Raw genomic sequence first — 21,117 nt, 5'->3', positions numbered from 1 at the left:
AAAGCTAATTCGAAGTCCAGAGAAATCAAGGGACTCAGTGGACAAAGCTCCCGAGGGGCACAACTAGCCGTGGACCCCAGTAGCCATCTCCCGTCTTCATCCTTGAATAATGGAGACCAGACCGTATCGGGAGTGGCGAGGCAGCAGCTCAGATCCATGCTCCCCGGCCTGGCTGCAGAGACGACACTGTGCAGGCAGTGAGCCCTCTGTCTCACTCGGGGTAAAGCCCAAACCCTGATGGGCCTACGCGCCCTGCACCCTCTGTCCCCAGTCGCCCGACCGTCTCCGCCTCAGTTCCCGTCAGCCCTTGGCTAACTTGGCTCCGCCGACCACACTGGCCTCCGCACCCGCAATGCTCCTCCCTCCACGTGGCTCTTTCTCCTTCAGGATTTAACACCGTGTCTCCTTCTTAGAGATACTCCCTTGACCGGCTGTCTGAGGTTCTGACGTCCTGGCCCCGGCGCTCCCGGCCACCTCTCTGCACCGGCACCGACGCTGGCGCACGCACTCCGCGTTTACCCGGGTCTCCTCCATCTCCTCCTCTAGGATGTAGGTTCCATGAGATGGTTACCCGGCTTCATCCACCGCTCCAGCCCCGTACCCGGCACAGGGTAGGCACCCAGTAAGCGTCTCTAAGTGCGTAACTGTGTGACTCCTAGAAAGGCTGCTTAGGAGGAAGTACTCGGCTGAGATAATGCTCACTGGCCCTCCCTCCCTCCCTCCTTCCTTCCTCCTCCCTCCTCCTCGCGGTCTGCACATAGACATGATGGCTGGAGCTCCAGGCGCCATCTTGGATCCTGAGAGCCATGAAGACGGGAGGAGTGGGGGCAGGGGAAGGGTCACCTCACCATCCCTGGGGGACAATCTCTAGCTTTCTCTGATGGGAAGGAGAATAAACCTCTGCCTCATAGAAGAGGCTGTGCTTTTGGGTAACAGCGGGGCACAACTGTCCCAGAACCTTATACCATCAGAAACTCCTTTCTCCTCTTTGCTCTATGGCAGGAACTCCTACACTCGCTAATGCCACCTTCTCTTGAGCTAGTTTCCTAAACCTTGTCTTCCGTCCGGCAGAAATCTGTTATTCCTGAATCACAGCATGTGTCGCATTATCTTGGCAGGTTGGATAAGTGTGTTTCTTTATGGTGGATTCTGGACGCCTAAAGGATGGGGACCATCACCCACTGTCTTCATCACCCCGGCAATTAGCACGGAGCTCGGAACTAGAGGCGGCTCTGGTTGGCACGGAACGGAAACTTAATAAATGGATGCTGACTTGATTGGCTGAACACCTCAGGGCTTGGAAAACCCACAGTCATGTCGGTGATTCCTACTACAGGCTGCATTTCATAGTTACTCACCTGTCGGGGCAGGAGGAGCTCATGGCTCCAAGCATTATCACATTAATGAGAACGACAAGGGTAATGATAATGATGACGGCCCTGTACAGGGGAATATCACGCTAGGATTTTCAAAGTACCTTCCAATCTGTTATCTCATTTGTGCCTCACAGTAGCCTCTGCGGCAGGCAGGGCCAGGTGTGCTCCTGTTCAGGTGACAGATGAGAAATGTGGCGATCAGAGAGGCTAAACTTGAGTTTCCCAAGCTGTTCGGCTGGTAAGATGTAGAATTAAGACCAAAAGCAGGTCTTTAGTCCGTCAGACCAGAGCTCAGCTGTGAAGAATCAAACTATAACGACTGGAACGTCACCGTGATAATAATAAATAGAAACCGAGCCCTCCAAAATGACAACAGGAAAAGACCCAGCTTCTTCGTGCCCTAATCGATAAGTGACATTTCCAAACACAGCAAGACATCGAAAAATAGTAGTGATCGTCACACCCAAACAGTAATGAACTGGCTAAACAGGTGGGATCACAGCCATCCGCCAAAATACAAGCAGGCTTTAAGAAGAAACGCAGAAGTCGTTGACTACTGATGTGGAAAGATGATCAAGATCTGTCATTGGGCAAAAACCAAAACAAAGTAAAAACAAACCCACAGCGTGACTTCTGTTCACACAGCCCACAGTCTCACTGCCTGTTTTTTTTTAAATTTTATTTATTTATTCATGAGAGACAGAGAGAGAGAGAGAGAGAGACCACTGCCTCTTTCTTTTGTTTTGATAAAGTTTTATTGGAACACAGCCATGCCTATTTGTCTGAATACTGTCCACAGCTGTTTGGGCAGCACGACAGCAGAGTGGAGCGGGCAAGCCGCAGAGACCATCTGCCCTGCCAAGCCTGTTTACTGTCTGGTCCTTTTTAGAAAAAGTCTGCTAACCCTTGTTCTAGAATTTGCATTACTGTCTACTTATATAAAATAGCCGGAATGAGAGAACTTCAGGGGATGCCAGTGACGGTAGGTGTTAAGTCTTTAGAGTGTGTCTTACGTGCCTCGCGATTGCTTGAATTTTTCCAACAACCTGCGCTACTTTAAAAAAGGGCAAAAAATGAGGGTATTCCCATTTCGAATGTAAAAAACAAAGACCCAGGGCGGTGGCGGGTGGTGGGTGGTGGGTGGTGGTAGTGGGAACAGGTGTGGGAAGCTGGTTGTAATTCCTCGGCCCACAGTGTCACGTCCAAGGGCTCGGAAGGGAAAACACATACTTTTTAGTACCTTCTGGGAGAAACTGACCTTGGTCCTTCCTGAGTTATTTCAGATTCTCTAACACAGGCTTCAAACTCTTCATCTGAACTTCTTCAAACTCCCTCTGTCTGCGACACGGCCCCCAGCCCTGTGCTGGCCTGGCAGGCTTCTTCTCAACCCTGAGGCCTCCGTTGAAATGTCACCCTCTGGCTGAGGTCCTCGCCGTCACCCACGCCCTTCTGGAGTGGCCCCCCCCACCGTTCCTCGTTCTCATGGCGGCTTCCGCTTTTCTAACTTCCGCTTGTCACTCCGTGTCGGTCTCCTCTGTGTTGCCTCTTCCCCTCTCTCACCTTCGTGGTACCTCGGGATGGGGGCCACAACCTGGTGCTCACCACGGTGGCTTCCACGCCCGGGCATGGGCGTCCTAGCCTGTCCCTGCCCAGAAGGAGCCCCCACACCTGCTGTGAGATGACAACGAACGTCCCTCCCACACCCGCTCTTCTGACGTGGTTGGCTTGGAGAAAGACATGGAGTCTCTCCGGGACTCATCTTCAGTGACTGTACCCCCAAACCAGGATCCTCCTAATTCTATTTCCTTCTAGCAAAGGGGGAAGCTGACCCAGGTGGCTGAGTTCAGCTGAGGATGCCCCAGAGCACGGTCTTGCACAAGTCCACACGACATGACTGCGTTCAGAATCTTCTAGAAGGCTAGCCTAGAATGACTCTGACGCTGCAACTCCCTTCCAGCAGCCGCTGGGCAGAGACACTGACCGATTCGCCCATCACGGCCATCTAAGTAGCTGAGCCTCCCAGGGCTCATGGGTAGAGACGTCTGTCCATCTGGTTGTCGCGAGGATGTGAAGCCTGTGGAGGCAGGAGCTGCGTTTAGTTCCCTGCTTTGTTCTCAGCCCCTGTAACCCTGTCTGGTGGGGCTGCAGACCCTCTGGGGTTGGGAATTGGGACCCAAACTGGGAGGCAATTCGGAGTCCGGAGCGAGGCAGCCGTACGTGTCCTAGGGGAAGCAGCGAACGCGGATCTGCGGAGAGAGGACGATGCAGCAGGCCCGCAGGAAGCAGCAGGGAGGGTCCCAGCCTTTGACTTTCCCTTCCTGACTTTGATCCCTTGGACGTTTACACTTCCTGCCCTTGAGCGCGTGTAGTTTAAAAATACGTTCCCTTTCTGTGTTACGGTGCAGGGAGTATTTTTATGTGTGTTGTTAAAATATAGAACGCTTTTGAGCTTACGTTAGTCTGGCTGTTAATTTTCTTATAATAAAGTCTTTGTATGAAGTTGTTTGAACGCATTTTTTTTTGCATTTTTATAATAAATTACCCCCCCCTTTTTTGCTGAAGTTCGTCTGAGTGGGTTTCTCAATTTGAAACTAAATGCTGCCTGAGTCAGATATGACCACATGCTTTCTCCTTCCCACTTGGGAAAAACCACTAGTGGTATAAAGGCTGAAAATTACGAGACAGTACGCCACACTATTAACATGACCATCGTATGACCCAGTCTCCCAGTTCCGAGGAATAGAAGCCCATTTTTTAAATAAACCCAAAGTCAGCCTCCCTAGTGACTATACTTATAACACATCCTCAGGACATGGGGAAAGACCTCTGGTCGGAGGAGGGGCTGACCTCAGAGAGTGGTGCTCACTCTCCGTCCTTCCCCTTACCTCCCAGCCCAATTCCTTGAAACCTCAGCACTAGAGGAGCCCAGGATCTCCTTTGCCTCCCGATGGACGAGGCCAATTCTTCTCTTCCTAAGGCTGCACACCTGCCCCAGTGTGCTGGTCCCTAGAGGACATCCCAGGAACGCACTTGCAGAGCACGGGGTCTGAACCCTTTGCAACGGACCGGAGTCATCTATAGGACAGCCCCCCACCCCCCAGATGTTCACGTTACAAATATTTCACACTCATACCCAGGTGTGTGCAAACATCATGTCACCCCTGACATCTTCAGGAAACAGAAAAGAAAATGTACTGCCCTCTACTGGGCTAGGCCCGGGAGGAGGGCTCAGGACCCTTCTCTCTTCCTAAAAGAGCAGAACAAAGGAAACATCCACTTCTAGGAAAGAAGGCAATGGACGGAGACGGCGGGTCAAAGCGTGTGCCCAGTACCTCCTGGCGGTGGGCTCGTGCTGGGTGCTGTGCTGGGTGCTATGCCTGTTCACCACCCCCACGCCAGCCCTTTCATGCAGACGCTGTCCCTCTTTGATGGGCCGTTAGGGGTGCTCGGTGAGCGTAAGGGACTTGCTTCAGGTTAGCATGTGACGGAGGCCACTCCGTAAAGGCACTGAGCTTGGGGGGTTACCATCGAGGCCATGGGACCTGGCAGCTGAGCGGACCCGTTCCTGGAATCCAGGGACCTTGGGATGCGGGAAGGAGACCACGGGGCAAGGCCGAGGGTCCCTGGGCTCCACGGAGTGGGCCGCCTGGCCACAGCGGGGGTGGCTGGTATCAAGGAGTGCTCCCCCGGGAAGGACGGGAGGCTGCCTCAGGCCTCACCGGGCACCTCCCGCCCCAATGGGCATGTTGGGACGCTGGCCAAGAGGTGGGGGGACACGGCAGGCTCTCCCCTCGCCCAGGAGCTGGCCTCCGGCCGCCGCTTTGCTGGCTCAGATGCCCCCCCGGGGGGCCTTGTTCGCCCACCCCCTGTGCGGTCTTGGACCAACAGCTGAAAGCCGGAAGCGCTTCTCTGGGAAAGTGGCTCCAGCCTGTGGCTTCGTGGAGGGCACCGGGGGGCGGGTGGCTGCAGCCAGGATGCTGCGGGTGCAGTGGCATGTGTGCAGGGGCGACGAGCTAGGGCCCGTCATGAAGAGGCTGAAGGGGTGGTGCTGGGGTGGCATGTGGCATCTCCGGCAGGGAGAAGACCCCGCACTAGGCACACAGCTGTAACGGGATGCCAGGGGCAGGGACCTGAGGGTACATCTGTGGGCATGACAGGAGACAACCAGACGGCAGTGGGGCTGACGGTGGCTGACGGCGGGTTCCAGGGCTGGACCGCGCCTCTCTCAGAACTCCACGGGGTGACCGCGTCTGCTCCGAGAGCAGCACAGGTGGGAGGGCTCGGGGCAGGGGGCTTAGCGAATGGCAGGCGTCCGGGGCGAGAGAGGAGGATGGGAGGACCCATGATCCAGGCCGGCCCACGCGGGAGAGAGGATCACGGCAAGATGTGCTCTACTCTGAGCCCCGCGTGCCCCCTGGGGCGGGTGACCCACGATCCCGAGGGTGTCGACGTGTGGCCGTGACGTCTTGGGGCTGCGCCGGCGGCTGGCAGGTGCTAAGGCAGCGATCCTTGGAACGGGTGTTACCCGTGAGCGCGTGCGGGGTGCTCCCAGCAGGTGCCACAGGTGTTTAATTACGGGGCTCTTTAAAAGGTTGCTGAGGTCGATGCTCTGTGCATGGGGGACGTGAGCCAGAAACTTTTTAATTCTAACTGGTAATATGACCCCATTTGTCTACACAGGCTGAGGAGGCCTGAGTGAACCCGGGTCAGAGCACCAATTAACAAAATCCATCCCCTCTAGAGCGTCTGTAGAGTGTTTAGCACCTACTGGGCATCGTACCCACGCACATAGTGAGCACGCGTGAAATATCTTTTCACCCTAACCTTCTGCAACGTAATGATGATCACCCCATTTTACGGATGAGGGAAGGGCCCCGAGAGGTAATAACGTGCCAAGTGCACAAACGAAGGAAGCGGCGGAGCTAGGATCTGGGTAACGGCGCCTGGTTCGACGGGGAAGCGAAGGTCACCGAGGGGAGAGCCCGTCTCAGCCCCGCTCCGTGCAGGGCTCCCGACCGAGGGCTCCAACCCGCATGACGTCTGGGGCAGGGACCGGCCCACCGGCCGTTCATGATGAAGGGAAGGAGGTGTTGAGAGGCTAGGCAACTCGCCCCATGTGAGCCTGGGCCTCAGTTTACCTGACCGCCTGGGCTCCTGGCTCCTGTGTCCAGAAGTGGCCGTCCGGCGGAGCATGGCCCCTCCAGCCCTTCACAGTTTGAGGCTGGCTGCTTCGGGGCTCCCAGCCCCGACAGCCTGGCCGCGGGGTCCTCCCGGGATACACGAGGGCAGGCACCTGGTGCTCCCGCTGGCAGGAGTGCACCCCCGGGGAAGGGCCAGGAGAGGAGCCGTGACGCGGAGGGGCCGCAGGGCGTGGCCGGCCCCCTCCTCCCAGCCTGTGTGCTGTGCACCAGGGTGGGTGCCCTCCACGCCACCCCCCCGCACCCGCGCGGCCGCCCTGGGCCTACCTGTGTAGTCGATGACGAAGCCAGCGCTGCTCACGGAGGCGTCGCTGCGGAAGGCCAGGAAGAGGCTGTTGCTGCTGCTCTCGATGCGGCCGGGGAGCTGGGAGCCGTAGAAGCTTCCTATGAGCGGGCTGAGGGAGTCCCGCCCGTCGTAGATGTGCAGGAAGTCGTAGCCAGGCTCCAGGTTAAAGCTGCGGGGAACACCCCCCCCCCCCCCCACTGAGGTCAGAAAGGCTCGTGCTGGGCCTGAGGCTCAACCGGAGGTGGGCTCGGACGCCCTGGGCACGCTGTGGGAGGAGGGTGTGGGCCCCAGGGGCCTCCCAGGCGGGCCAGGAGATGGTAAGTGAGGCCCAGGGGCGGAGGGCACCAGCCTACAGTCAGTGCCTGGGAAGTCACAGCTGGAAACCTAACACCCTCTTCCTGGAAAAAAAATAAAAAATCAATAAAAATCTTAATTGAAACACATTTGTCATATAATATCGTGCAAACTTAAGGCGTGCGCCATGCCGATGGGCTATGCTTTATGTCGTGGCAGCTTGTCACTGGGCTGGAAGCTGGCCCTCTGTCACATCTCCCGTGGTCACCGCTTCTTTCCTGCGGCTGGAATAATCAAGACCAAGTCTCCCAGCGCCTTGGATGCTAGGACCTCATCCTGGGGTGTCGTCTGTATTCGCCACACTGTGCACGGAAGGGGAAGCGGGTTCTTGCCTGCGTATGGACTGGTCAGCAGGGCAGGGGCTCTCCTCCCCGCCCCAGACGGTCTTTATTCCGCACCTTCCTTTCCAGGAGGCAAAGAATCACCCAGGGAGCCATTGCCGGGCGGGAAGGGGTCTGTTCTCAGGAAGAATCTGGCTTCGCGTCCTTGCCCCGGAGCCCGTGCTCCGCTCTTCCCAGGTTCTCGTACCACCCTACACCGGGCACCCACAGGTGAGCCTCCTCAGCTATCCCCACCGTCACGTGGGAAAAAGATCGAATCCGAGAAATCAGCAAAGTTGAATGTGAGAATTGTTGATGGTCACTGATGCCACTGCACTGGCCTGGGGGACCACGACGGGGACGCCAGGATGGGGGTGGCTGTGCAGCCCGCGGAGCTCCGGGCCCTGCTGGTGGGTGGGGGAGTCTGCCCAGCCACTTGGCAAGTGGCTCCACACGGCCCTCCGGGTCTGAGCATGTGCCGGCCCCGCGGGGCGGCAGCTCCACTCTCAGCCACATCTCCAGAGGAGCCGCACGTGCCGGTCAAGGGCACAGACGTGAAAAGAGCAGAACGTGAGCTGAGCACAGATCCGGGCGGCACTGAGCCACGGGCTGGGTCCCCGGTTGCTCCACCCGGCTGGACCACGCTTTCCGCTGACACGTGGCAGAGAGCGACCCGCGATGCCTGCAGGACCAGGTGGGTGGGGGTCGGGGTCGGGTGGTGGAGCCAGACGTGTCCTCCTGCCTCCCCGGCACCCTCACGCCAGGGTCCGTCTTCTCGCTCCTGTAACGCAGCTTCCAGCACGTCCCAACTGCCCTCAGTCTGTCCCTATTTTCCTTCCGTTGTGCATTTTCTCTGTGTGCTCCCCGCGTGCCTGGCATGGCACAAGGAGCCTGGGACACAGGGCTGCGTCAGACGCCAGGTCTTCTGCAGTGACGGTGAGGCGAAGACAACAAAGTACAGTCTGTGCAGGAGGTGGTGAAACTTTCGGGGAGGCCCAGCTGGAGCCACGCTTGGGAGATGTGGAGACCCCCCAGGAGCCGCACAGGGAGGGAGACGGAAGTTGCCAGGAAGGGAGACGCAGAGGCAGAGTCACCAGGGCAGGCTGTGCCGTGGGAGCTCCGGTGGCTGGGGTCAGCGTGGGGGGCGGCCCGCGTGGAGGCGTGGGGGGCGGGCAGCGTGGCCTGGAAGCCAACCTTCTGACCTCGCAGGAGGAGGCGCCTTACGGATCTTAAACTAGGAGATCTGCTCACGTGTGGTCTGTTTTCAAGTCGAGGTGCAGCTCACACCCCGTGACGCCCGTGGCTCGTGAGTGTATCGCCCTGTCGGCCTCGACGCACACAGCAATACCGAGGACATCCTCCGCCCGGCGGTCCCCGTCCCAGGCCGTCCTCCCCCAGAAGGCCCCTCTGAACAGGTCTCTATCATCACAGATTGATTCTGTGGGTCTTAAGCTGTCGTATACGTGGAATCACATGTGGTGGAATGACGTCTGTGCGTCCGTTTCCGCCTAGCCTGGCGCGTTTGCGATCGGGCCTCGTTCTGAGCCAGCCGTTCATTCCTTCCCACGGCCGAGCAGCCCGTTACCATGTGTTCCAGGGGCAAGTGCGGTGGTTTTTCTGGCATTTTTGCACAAGATCCCTCCCGTGGCTGTAGCTCAAGCAGTGGCCGGCCCGGGAGGAAGGGGGTGGGGGCGCCAGGCTAAGTCTGTGGTGGTGACTCAGACAGGGAGTCCAAGGGCTGCGAGCAGCGCAGCAGGTGGGGCTGGAGGAGAGGGGAGGGTGCAGGCGCTGAAGGCTGCGCCCGCCTGGCTCACTGATGGCAGGGGCAGGGCAGGGGCAGGGCAGGGGTGCCAGGGCAGCACCCCGGCCCCCAGGGGGCTCGGTGAGAACCAGGCCACGCAGGAGGACAAGAGCCTGCAGCTCCCAACATTGTCCACTGTATGAGCGGAGGGGGCCCTGGAAGCAGAGCAGCCCCTCCAGGAAGGACGTGTGGCTGAAGAGAAAGGGCTTTGCTGGCGCCTGGCCCGGGAGGGAAGGGGGGCGTGGAAGGGAGGCTGTGAGTGACAGCAGCAGCTGGAGAACCCGAGGAGTGACTTCACGGAAGCCCAGGACAGAACACGGGGTAGGGACAGACCGAGTGACAGAGCGGAGCCCAGGTGGCCCGGAGGCTTCCCTACAAGCAGGCCCAGGGGTGAGCCGAGGTCTCATCCGAGGACTCGCCCGGAACTGGGAGGCAGAATCCAGGCAGCAGGTCTGAGAGGGAACAGGAGGGGAGAGCAGAGCCCAAGGGGACACGGGACACTGCTCTGAAGAGTCTTCCCATCTGGGGATCAAGGAGGCGGTGCAGGGGTGGATGGGGGCGGCTGAGGAGCACTCGCTGGGGGCGAGGGAAGGGGCTGCGGGAGAGCACAGTGGGGGGGACAGGATCCGCAAGGCCTGCCCCCTGAATCTCAATGTCTTCAGAGGCAGGAAAAGGAAAGAAAAGGAAGGAAGTATAATGGCCATGTCATCATTGATAAGGATCAGATAAGAGGGCACGTGGAGCTGCTGAACCTGCACGGGGCGCCCTGGAGGATCCCAGCAGGTGCCGCCCACAGACCTGCTCCGTCCTCCTCAGACTGTGCGCACCTGCTGCCTCCCTCCCCCCGCAGAGGGGCACAGGGGTACCTACGTGTTAAAGACCAGGGCGATGACGTAGTCGGGGGACACGGTCACTCTCCAGTCACACTCCTTGCCTGGCGGGTAGGGTTCTGGGTAATTCGGTGACAGGATGACTCCGGATGGTCCCGTCAGGTCTCCCCCGCAGGGCGCTGGGGACGGAAGATGACAAGGGTCAGGCACGGGCGCTGGCGGGGCACTGGCTCCAGAGAGGAGCGGTGGTGGGGGGACGCCCTGGGGTGGGGGGGTAGGCGTGAGGGTGGTGTCTGGGGCAGAGGGGGGCTGTCTGGGGCCGAGGGGCTGGTGCGCCCACCGAGGCCTCATCCCACCCCCATGAAGCAGGCAGGGAGGGCGCGGGCTGGAGGGACAGGGGGCCCCGCGCCCTTGGGGCACGTCCCTGCTCGGGCTGGGATCCCTGATGGTGACGCCGGGGCCCACGAAGCAAGGAAAGCCGCCTGGGGGAGGCCGGAGGACCCGTGCCCGGACAGCGGCCAAGGGCCAAGGCCTGACCCGACGGCACCACTGGCAGCAGAGCCGAGCGTGAGGCCCCACCTTGGGGTGGGTCGGGCCCTGAGGTCCCTAATGCGGTAGAGCGTGAGGGCCGAGGGCTCGGCACTAGCGGGCCTCTGGCCTCCGTGGGAAGCGTTCCCCAAGCACCACGTGGAGGCGCCAGGGACGCCGCAGGGGCCCTGCCTCTGTGTCCCAGGCCAGCACGGCCGAGCTCTGGCCCACCCTTCCTGCTTTTCAGCCCCGGAGGCCGGAGCTCAGGCTTCCTCCCCTCAAGTTACCAGGCAGGCAGGGAGTCCGGGGTTTCTGGACCGGCCCCCCAAGGTGCTCACAGACTGGGTCCCAGGCCCCCGCCCTGGCCCCCTTCCCCTCCCGATAGTTCCCTGGCACGGCCGTCCAGGTGTCTGCTTCCCACTCAGGACCCTGGCGTGGGCTTCACCGCCCTCCACCACCTGTGAGGTCAAGGCCTGGCCGGGCTCCCAGCTGCCTTGCCAGCTGCGGGGCTCCCTCTGCTCATGGCTGGTTGAGGATTCAGGGGCACCCAGAGGAAGGGAGGCCCCCCCTTCCTAGGCCCCGGCACCAGCGCGCAGGAAACCAGACCGCCTGGAGACCAGGCACTGTCCCAGCATCAGCCGGTCCCCTCAGCAGGTGCTCAGTGGGGTCGGGGGCGGGGGGGCAGGCCCGCAGGAACAGGAAGTTTGGTCTCGATCCTAATCCAGGGTGCCTGCCCCACACCCTCGGTCGTGTCCTGTCCTCTCCCTTCTGTGGGTCAGACCCAGAGGTGGGGCTGGTGCACACGGCATTCGCCGCGAGCCACGCGGTCCCAGTGCTTTGCAGCACAGCTGCCTTCCATGCTCGGAGCAGCCCGAAGCCCAGGTACCGCCAGCGTCGCTCCTCCCTGGGGGCCGTATGCCCTTTGTCTAAGGCCACACCTGAGAACGCAGCTCAGGTGTTGAGCGCAGCGCCCGTCACGGGGACGGCGCCCCACAAATGCTTGTTCTCTCCCCGGGCTCCCTCCCGGTAACAAGGGGGCACCCAGGCCGCCGCGGCAGGCTGCCAAGGGAGCTGGAAAGCAGGGGTCTGTCCCTGGGATTTCCAGACTCTTCGAGAGGGAGACAAAGATGTTCATTTTGTTGCCCAAAGAACATTCCCCAAGCTGAGTCTAGAAGGCGGGTAATGAAGCTGAATTAACCTCTTTGCCCCGCTCGGCGCACCCTGATGGCTCTCAACAGCTCACACAGCGCGGCCCCCCTCCACCTGCGACGCTCTGGCCTCAGGACCTGCTTTTCTGTAAGAGAAGCCTGAGGATTCACAGCCCCGTGGAGCACTAAAGCTGGACAGGGCCTCACAGGCCACCTGGGTCCCTCCTGGGCCTCACGGGGTCCTACCGCCCAGACGGGATTTGGGCCCAGGAGACAGGGGGAGTCCAGAAGCTTGAGGGAGGAAAACAAAGAAAAGAAGGAGGAAGAGGGAGGAGGGAGAAGGAAGGAGGGAGAAATGGGGGGGGGGGGGAGCCGAGAAATTAGTATTTCTGAGACCTGGGTGAGATGTGTCCTCACCCCACGATGCCGCCAGAAGCATATTTACTGTTACTTTACAGAGAGGAAACTGAGGCCCAGAGTGACACAGCAGTTCCTCCAAGGCCACGGAACCAGCTGATGGTAGAGCTGGGCTCTGGGCCCCGACGGCCTGCCTCAGTCACCCCATGTCCTCCCTATATGCTCCGTGGAGCTGGGATGGGAGCTGACTCTGGAAGCTGGGCCTGCACCCCCGTGTGCACCCCCGTGTGCACCTCCCGTGTGCTGCAGGTCCTCCAGCCCCAGTACTGGCCTGGCGACTCCCGGCCGCCCCTGAGACACGATGGCGTCTCTCCTTCAGGGCCGGGCCTCAGAGCTGGGCTGGCAAAGGCCAGGCCCTGGATGCCAGGGCAGAGTCTCCCCTGAGCCTGCGTGGGAAAGCGCGTGGGACCCCAGGGTGGAGACCGTGGGGCTACATCTTGGGAGCCCCCACCCCCGCCCGGGCACAGGAGCCAGCATGGAGGCTTTGCTTTATGCTGATGCGGGTGGGAATCTCGGCTCTGCCTTGCCCTAGCGCTGTGATTTGGGCAAAAGATCCAAATACATCAAAGACTTGGTTTCCTGAAATGTAAAATGAGGGAACGGGGCTCATGTCAGAGCTGCAGGGCGGGTTAAGTGAGGTTGTGCAAGGGAACATCTCTCGTCTGCAGCGAGCTCAGGGTTGGGACGTGTGGGTCGACTGCTTCTAACACCCGCCGCTGACACAGGAGATGAACGCATTTAGTCCTGGGGCCCCGGGTGGCTCAGCGATTGAGCATCTGCCTTCAGCTCAGGGCGTGACCCCAGGGTCCGAGATCGAGTCCCACATCGGGCTCTCCGCATGGAGCCTGCTTCTCCCTCTGCCTGTGTCTCTGCCTCTCTCTCTGTCTCTCTCATGAATAAATAAATAAAATCTTAAAAAAAATATACACTCAGCACTTCGCCTGAGAAAAAGGCAGTGAGCACCTGGAACGTTTCTATTTTTCTCTCTTTCTGGCCATCCTCTCCCCAACCCTGTAAGTCCCCTGCCCCTCTCAGGGTCAAGCAGCTGGGAGCACAATGATTCACACCCTCACCCCTACAAGCTACTTGACCCTGGGCAAGTCACAGAGCTTCCATTTCTTCATGGGTCAGTTGGGGAGATTTTAAGAGTAAGGACAGACCTAGAGATCTAACACCTAGGAAACCAGTAACTTCCTTGAGAACACAAAGGGCAAGGACCTGAGCCTATGGATGCCCCTCTAGTGCTTTAGGTAACAGAAGGGGCATTTCGGACTTTCCTACCCTCGCTGACCCTCCCTCCTCCTTTCGACCTATGCAGCCTGAGCCAGGGAGGAAAGAGGCAGACATGCCCGGCTCAGAAATTCTGAGGACCATTTTGGAGAGTGAAGAATTTGTTGTCGGGGAGACTAAGTGTGAGTGTGTGGATGTGAGGGTGTGTGCATGTGCACGTATGCCCGCAAAGCAGAATAACCGTTGGGTCTCTTGCCACTTCCAGCTGCTGCAATTCTCGTGGCCAGCCCGCAGGTGCAGCGGCCACGACCGCCGCAGGGTGTGGAACACGCGAGTGCCGAGACGACAGGGCAGGGTCCGTACCGATGCACGTCGGGGGGCTGGGCTGCCAGAAGAACCTGTTCTCGATCTTCACACAGCTGATCTCCGCGCTCCCTTGGAGGGCGTAGCCAGGGTCGCACTGGAACACCGTGGAGTCTCCGGCTTCCCAGCTGTCACCGCTCCGGCTCCCGTTCTGGGGGACCCCGGGGTCGTTGCAGGATGTTGCTGTAGACACTGGGATGAGAGAACAGAAGAATAAGTGGGTCACCTGGAAGTGTGCCAGACCACAGGGCTCCTGGCTCTTCCCCCTCCCTGCAGCCACCGTCTCTGTCGCCGCCCGCCCATGTCGCCGGCAGAAGCAGCAGTCCCACTGTGTCCTCATCCCCATTCCTGTCACTGCCTCGGCCACCAGTGGGCCACCATCTACCCTACCAGAACCTTCACCGTCACCAGCATCCACCTGCCACGAGACGCCACGAGTTGGCTGTGATTGCACAGCTGTGATCGTAAAAGGACGTGAACTCAGTTCACTTTCACAATCACGCCTCGTGGGATGGACAAGCGCAGAGGGAATGATCTGCCGGTGGGCTGGGAGCCGGTGAAGACCCCGCCTCTTGTGCTGCAAATGTGGAACAGCTCATCACGCTAAGACTCGAGGAAAGGCTGATGTTTGTGGCAAGCGACAGATCAAAGTGAACGTGTTAAACATTCAGGAAACGCGCGAATGTGGGAGACGGGCGCAGTCTGACACCTGACTCGGGGTAAGACGGACCAGGTGCTTGGAAAGTGAATGTGGTACGAGCGGCGGGCGGAAGGCGCTAGTGACTAGAAGAAAGGCGAGGGAGTGGACGCGCAGGTGCATCGTGAGCCAAGGAGAGGACGGAGGGGAGAGTCCGGGGGAAGGACTCAAGTCTCTGTTGGGACTGTGGCCCCAGTGACACGAGGCCCCCGAGGCCAAGGGATCTGTGATGTTCATCGGCTAGGAGAGTCCGTTCCATCCTCCTCCCCACAATTTTGCGAAAAAAAGCAGGCGCGAGACCAAGTGAACGTACCGCGGGCGGAACGTGACATTCACATTAGTTCTTTTTTTTTTTTATTTTTTTATTTATGATTGTCACAGAGAGAGAGAGAGAGGCAGAGACATAGACAGAGGGAGAAGCAGGCTCCATGCACCGGGAGCCCGATGTGGGATTTGATCCCGGGTCTCCAGGATCGCGCCCTGGGCCAAAGGCAGGTGCCAAACCGCTGCGCCACCCAGGGATCCCATTCACGTTAGTTCTTGAGTGAAAACAGGAAGCCTCAGATCTCTGTGAGATGTCAGCCTCCTCAGCCTCTAGATCAGGGTGGACCCTCGCTCCTTTCTGCTCTGGGACGGCCACCGTGGAAAAGCTCGAGAAGCCCCAGCCCCCGGGCAACCGTACACACGAATGCCACCAACCGTAGGAGCTGGGGCCGTGCGAACACGTCTGGAGTCAGTACATGGGGCCTCGGAGCCGATGACGATATATGGCCGAGCAGGTCCCATCCACTCTCTTCCTGCTCTTGTATGTGAAGTCTTATTAGGGCACGGGCATGCTCATCTGCTTACGCTCCGGCCCCATTTGTAGAATCTTCCACCACAGCTCGCTCACGTCCCCCTGTGTCCCCCGGGGCCTTGGCACCTGCTGGCCCTCCCGCCGGGGACGACGGCGCCCCGGTTCTTCCTAAGCCGGCCCCACAGCCCCTCCCCGGGCAGGCTTCCTGGATCACCTTCTTCTGGGCTCACTCCTTGACCTCTTTCCACCGCGTTCCACCTGTCATGGGACCCGGTTTTGGTCTGTAATGCGCCTGCTCGTCCGTTGGCCTGTTTATCGTGTATCACTGGTGCGTCTCTGCGGGAGCAACGACTCGGCTGCTGTGCTTCTGACCGTATCCCCGGGGCCGAGGACGTTCCCCGGCACGCAGCCACGCTCCATAAATATTTGTCGAATGAGTAAATACATGCAGGAGTCATCACCATCTGACACCTCCTGAATTTATTTAGAAAGTCAAGGAAGAATCAATCTTCTTCCTTCCCAATTAGAAACAGGCTCGGCGTTCATCCCCGGCTCCGCGGTGCACCGCACGCATGTAGATGAGTCTCTGGGAGGAAAGCGGCCCACGGCTCTGACCGTCCCCAGGAGGCCGCGGGGGGCGATGACGAAGAGCCCAGGCCTGGGAGTCAGACGCGGGGTGTTGAGCCAGCTCCGCCGCTTACTAACTAGAGGACCGTGCACGCGAAGCCGCCCTGGCCTCCGAGCCCACGTCGGCAGCACGGGTTGGCCCCCGGCTCTCAGGCTTCTGGTCAATTATAGCAGGTGCTGAGCGAGGCGCTGGCTCGACGGGGGGGGGGGGGGGGGGGGGCAGCGACCCTGCGTCCCTCTCCTCCCGTGTCCCCCCCCGCCCCCCGTCCCCACCTTCACTAATGCGCCTGAATCTGTGCTGCTGGGCAAAGCCCCGGGGACGCGCTGGGTCCACGTGGTTCCGACAGGGTGTCGGCTGTTGCGCAGTCGTGTTTGCCTGGACAGCCGGGCCCGCGCTAAGCGGCCCTGGCATTTCTGCACAATCCCGTCAGACACACGCCATCCGGAGAACGTGGGGGAGCCACTCGGCCGTCCCCGGAGTGGTCCTGGTATTTGCCGACTCACGACAGCAACGGGGAGGGTGACCTTTCCCAAACCTCAGTTATCCCTGGCCGGCCGCCCCGGAGCTGGGCCAGGCGGCGTGGCCCGCTGCCCTCTCTGTGGGCCCGCGCGGTGCTCAGGATGCCGTGTGTTGGAGAAGACCACCCGCTCACGGGTACCGCTGTCCCAGAGCAGGGAGTGAGCACCTGCTGCATGCACACGCCGCGGAGGAGCCGGTGGGCAGGACGTGGCCCTGCCTCCCGAGGAGCCGCCTGCAGAGGAGCAAGTAGGCGGGCACCATCGACACACGGCAGGCTGTCTGCAGCGGACAACGTGCCGGAACCAAAGGCGGCCTGTGCTTGGGGAGTCACAGGCTGCGGCAGCTGGTTCTGAGTGGGGACACGAGGAGGCGACATCTGCAGGACCCTTGGGGATGACACACCGCCGCAGGCTAGGCCGTGTTGAGGAAGCGGCCCCAGGGGCTGTCCCGCAGGGCCACCGGCGGCGGGAGGTCACGTCACGCAAATCTGCATTAAGAGCGGTGGTTTTGTTCTCCTTTTGTTTTTTAAGCCATGCCCACTGGCTTGGGGACAGCCCGAGAAAGCCCACATCGGCTTGTTGCTCACACTGGTTCCCCCAGAGAGCGGAGTCAGCTGCCCGTCCAGCCTCCCGCTCTCCCAGCTGCTGGGCTACTTCACGGCTTATCGCAGCGGCCTCCACAGTCGGCCCCGGAATGTGCCAGGAGTCTCTGGAGGCGGCCTCGGCAGAGGTCACCGGTGGTCAGCCTTGTGCGGGACCGCAACCTGTAGCCGACGGCTTCTGAGTCCCCCGCCAACCAGCGTGCCCAGGGCTCGCAGGGCCCCCGGGTCTCCTTGCTCTGGGCCCCTCTCGGTGTTCCCCGGTCATGCACGTTCTCCTCCGGCGATGTCAGCGACCAGCGCCTGGGGCTCCGGGCACAGATGCCGGGACATGCTTGCCTAAACGACACCCTGTTGCCCCGGGTGGGACCTAATCCTGGGGGAGACTGTCTGTGGGCCGCGGTGCCGGGACGTCGGGGAACGAGAACTCCGCAAGCAGCTACTCCCTGGCAGCCGGGGAGCCCGCGAAGGCTTGGTCGGGCAGGCGGACGGCCAGGAGGAACAGGATCCTGGAGACCCCCCACAGCCCGCCGATGGTGAGCACCCGTCCCGGGCAGGGCATGCGGCCGCGCAGGAGCTGGAGCGGGGTGGCCACCTTGCAGCCCAGCCGGTGCCGCACACGTGAGCCGACCCGGCCACGAGGGGACACCGTGGAGACCAGGCCGGGCTCGGGCCCGCTCGGGCCTGCTCTGCAATCGCCACGGCAACACACCACGTGCACGTGGGGAGGGGACATGCTGATGATGGCAGCTGCTGCACGAGCGACATCCGCCCCCACCCAGAGTGGCTTGAGCCAGGCGGCGGGTGACAGGGGGTGATGGGGGGTACTGGGAGGAGACGTCCTTTCAGCGGTCACGTCCACTCCTCCTGCAGCTCTGAGCTCGGGTACTGTGTTTTCTGGAACGTCTTTCTCCCTTGATGCTCCAAGGTGAGCATCAGCGTCTACGGTTCTCCCTCCAGATACTCACCAACCTGCGGTCGTGCCCGTTGAGCCGCCCGGCGGCCCTGCACAGCGGGCTCAGCACAGATGTCTGAGCAAGTGCTCAGCGACAGGTCCCTGCGAGTGGAGGCTGGAGGGGAGGAGGGGCTGGGGGTGCAGTCAGGCTCCCGCACGGCCAGGGGGCAGGGGCCAGGGGGGCAGGGTGCAAGGGGCACAGGGTGCAGGGGGCCGGGAGGCGAGCACCCACCTGAGAAGCGGATGGCAAAGCCCTGCTTGCTGGTGAAGAAGTCGGTGCTGAACTGCAGGACAACGGAGCTGAAGGTGCTGTGGAGGTCCCGGGGCAGCGCCGCCCCGCTGAGCTCCTTGAGCAGCACCCCGCTCTCCACCGGCCCGTCCCAGATGCGCAGCACGTCATGCACCTCCTCCGTGTCGAACACCAGGAAGTGGAGCCTGCGCGGGAGAGAGGGAGGCGGTTGGCGGCACGTCTCGACGGGGAGCTCCCCCACGCCCGGCGCGGTCCGGGCTCCACTCCCCAGGTCGCGAGGGGGTCGGCGGGCCGTGCGTGTCCACAAACGGGGAGGAGGGGGCCCAGACCTGCTGCCCCGACGGGGGCAAGGCCTTCTGAGGATGCCACCTGGGAGAGGACGGTTACCCCAGGTGACAGAGGCCTCCTGAAGCCCGACAACAAGACAACCAGCAAGTGTGATTAAAAGGGGGGCCAGAGGCCTCAGCAGACCCCTCGGCCAGGACACAGAAGCGGGGAGCAAGCCGGTGTTGGTCCAGACCATGTGGTGTCAGTCGGCGCTAAGAGGAAATGGGCTAAACACGCGCGACGAGGGCCCCGGTTGGCTCAGCCTCCAGCCCAGGGTGTGACCCCGGGGTCCCGGGATCCAGTCTCCCCGCAGGGAGCCTGCTTCTTCCTCTGCCTGGGTCTCTGCCTCTCTCGTAAATAGGTAAATAAAATCTTTAAAAATAAAATAAAATCCTTAAAAAAAATCTCTTTAAATCATAAAAGTAAGACATGCTCAAGGTAGAAAAGACAAACAACATACAGAAGTACTGAAATTCTTTAAAACGTCTCTCTTACCCAAACCAATCTGTTCTCCAAAGCCTTTTACCTGGGATCAGCCTCAGTGCACATCCTTGCACACTTCCCTCCGGTGTGCACACATGCACACACGCACCCCCCGCCACCAACCGTATTTTACATATTTGTTTTTTTCAAATTTATTTGAGATAGAGCCTGATGTGGGGCTTGATACCAGGATCCTGGGATCATGACCTGGGCTGAAGGCAGACGCTTAACCAACTGAGCCACCCAGGGGCCCCTATTTTACATAATTTTATGTCCCTTTCTTCACTTATGGTTGTTATGGACATAAGACGTATACTTCATTTTTTTTTTCCTAGAAAAATGGACATCGTTCTATTTCACTTATGGGAGTCTCCCATAAGACTGCAAGGAGTCATCCCTCAGCATGAACCTCTGCACATTTTCTTTAATATTTCAGTTGACTGTAGGGAGAGCTTTTGGGGGGAGAGAGGTACACACTTAACCATGTTGGGTAAATGTTTCTAGATTATTCTCTTAAGTGACTGTGTCTGTTTATAGCCCCACTAAACAGGATCAGTGTGACTCTTCTCCCTCGAGGTCACCTCATCCACGTCAGATATTATGATGTTATAAATATATCCCATATTAAAATACCTGCCCATCTGCTGGACCAAAATGGAATCTCACCAGTGTGTTTAAGTGCAGATCATTTAGTTACATTGCGTATCTTTGCATATGATTTATTGGCCACTTCCATATTTTTTTAAAGATTTATTTATTTATTTATTTATTTATTTATTTATTTATTTATTTATGATAGACATAGAGCGAGCGAGAGAGAGAGAAGCAGAGACACAGGAGGAGGGAGAAGCAGGCTCCATGCAGGGAGCCCCACGTGGGATTCGATCCCGGGACTCCAGGATCGTGCCCTGGGCCAAAGGCAGGCGCCAAACCGCTGAGCCGCCCAGGGATCCCCTCCTCCCCCTTTTTAAATTTTTTTTTATTTTTATTTTTTAAAAATTTTTTTATTTATTTTTATTTATGATAGTCACAGAGAGAGAGAGAGAGAGAGAGGCAGAGACATAGGCAGAGGGAGAAGCAGGCTCCATGCACTGGGAGCCCGTTGTGGGATTCGATCCCGGGTCTCCAGGATCGTGCCCTGGGCCAAAGGCAGGCGCCAAACTGCTGCGCCACCCAGGGATCCCCCCCCCTTTTTTTTAAAGATTTATTCACTTCCGTATTTTCATAGCCTTTACCCATCTTAATTGGGTTGTCTTTTAGAATTCTGTTTACAGTTAATTACAAATCTAGGATGATTTTGATTTATTACTTTCATATATTTTGAGTTCTCTTTTATATATTGCTAATATTTTCTTTTTTTTATAAATTTATTTTTTATTGGTGTTCAATTTGCTGACATATAGAATAACACCCAGTGCTCATCCCATCAAGTTTCCAAGATCTATGAAGAACTTATCAAACTCAACAGCAAAGAAACAAGCAATCCGATCATGAAATGGGCAAAAGACATGAACAGAAATCTCACAGAGGAAGACCTAGACATGGCCAACACGCACATGAGAACATGCTCTGCATCACTTTTTTTTTTTTTTTTGCTAATATTTTCTCTAAGCATCTGGTGTCTTTTTAAATTTTGTTTATAGGTGTATTTTGGTGGGAGACTTATTCCTTTTTTTTAAAGATTTTATTTATTTATTCATGAGAGACACAGAGAGAGAGAGAGGCAGAGACACAGGCAGAGGGAGAAGCAGGCTCCATGCAGGGAGCCCGACTCGGGACTCGAACTTGGGTCTCCAGGATCATGCCCTGGGCTGAAGGCGGCGTTAAACCTGAGCCACCTGGGCTGCCCATTTTCTTAAAAAAAAATATTTATTTATTTATTTTGGGGGGAGAGGGGTGGAGGCAGTGGGAGAGACTCCCCCAAGCAGACTCCCCACTGAGTGCAGAGCCAGGCATGGGGCTCGATCCCAGGACCCTGAGGTCACGACCTGAGCAGAAACCAAGAGTCGGTCA

At 58.9% G+C, this 21,117-nt stretch overlaps 1 protein-coding gene across 1 annotated transcript in view; it reads right to left on the bottom strand.

Annotated features, from left to right (window-relative positions):
• Positions 1-21,117, bottom strand: part of CSMD2 (CUB and Sushi multiple domains 2) — a 495,152-nt gene that overhangs the window by 122,982 nt on the left and 351,053 nt on the right. Inside the window, 4 exon segments of the mRNA XM_077844850.1 lie at positions 6,842-7,029; positions 10,206-10,344; positions 13,852-14,043; positions 18,277-18,479. Coding sequence (XP_077700976.1) covers positions 6,842-7,029; positions 10,206-10,344; positions 13,852-14,043; positions 18,277-18,479 — 722 coding nt within the window.

The sequence above is a fragment of the Canis aureus genome, chromosome 13 (genome assembly GCF_053574225.1).
Source record: "Canis aureus isolate CA01 chromosome 13, VMU_Caureus_v.1.0, whole genome shotgun sequence".
NCBI classification, from domain to species: Eukaryota; Metazoa; Chordata; class Mammalia; order Carnivora; family Canidae; genus Canis; species Canis aureus.
The sequence above is the reverse complement of the archived record's forward strand: the minus strand, read 5'-3'. Positions and strand labels throughout refer to the sequence as shown.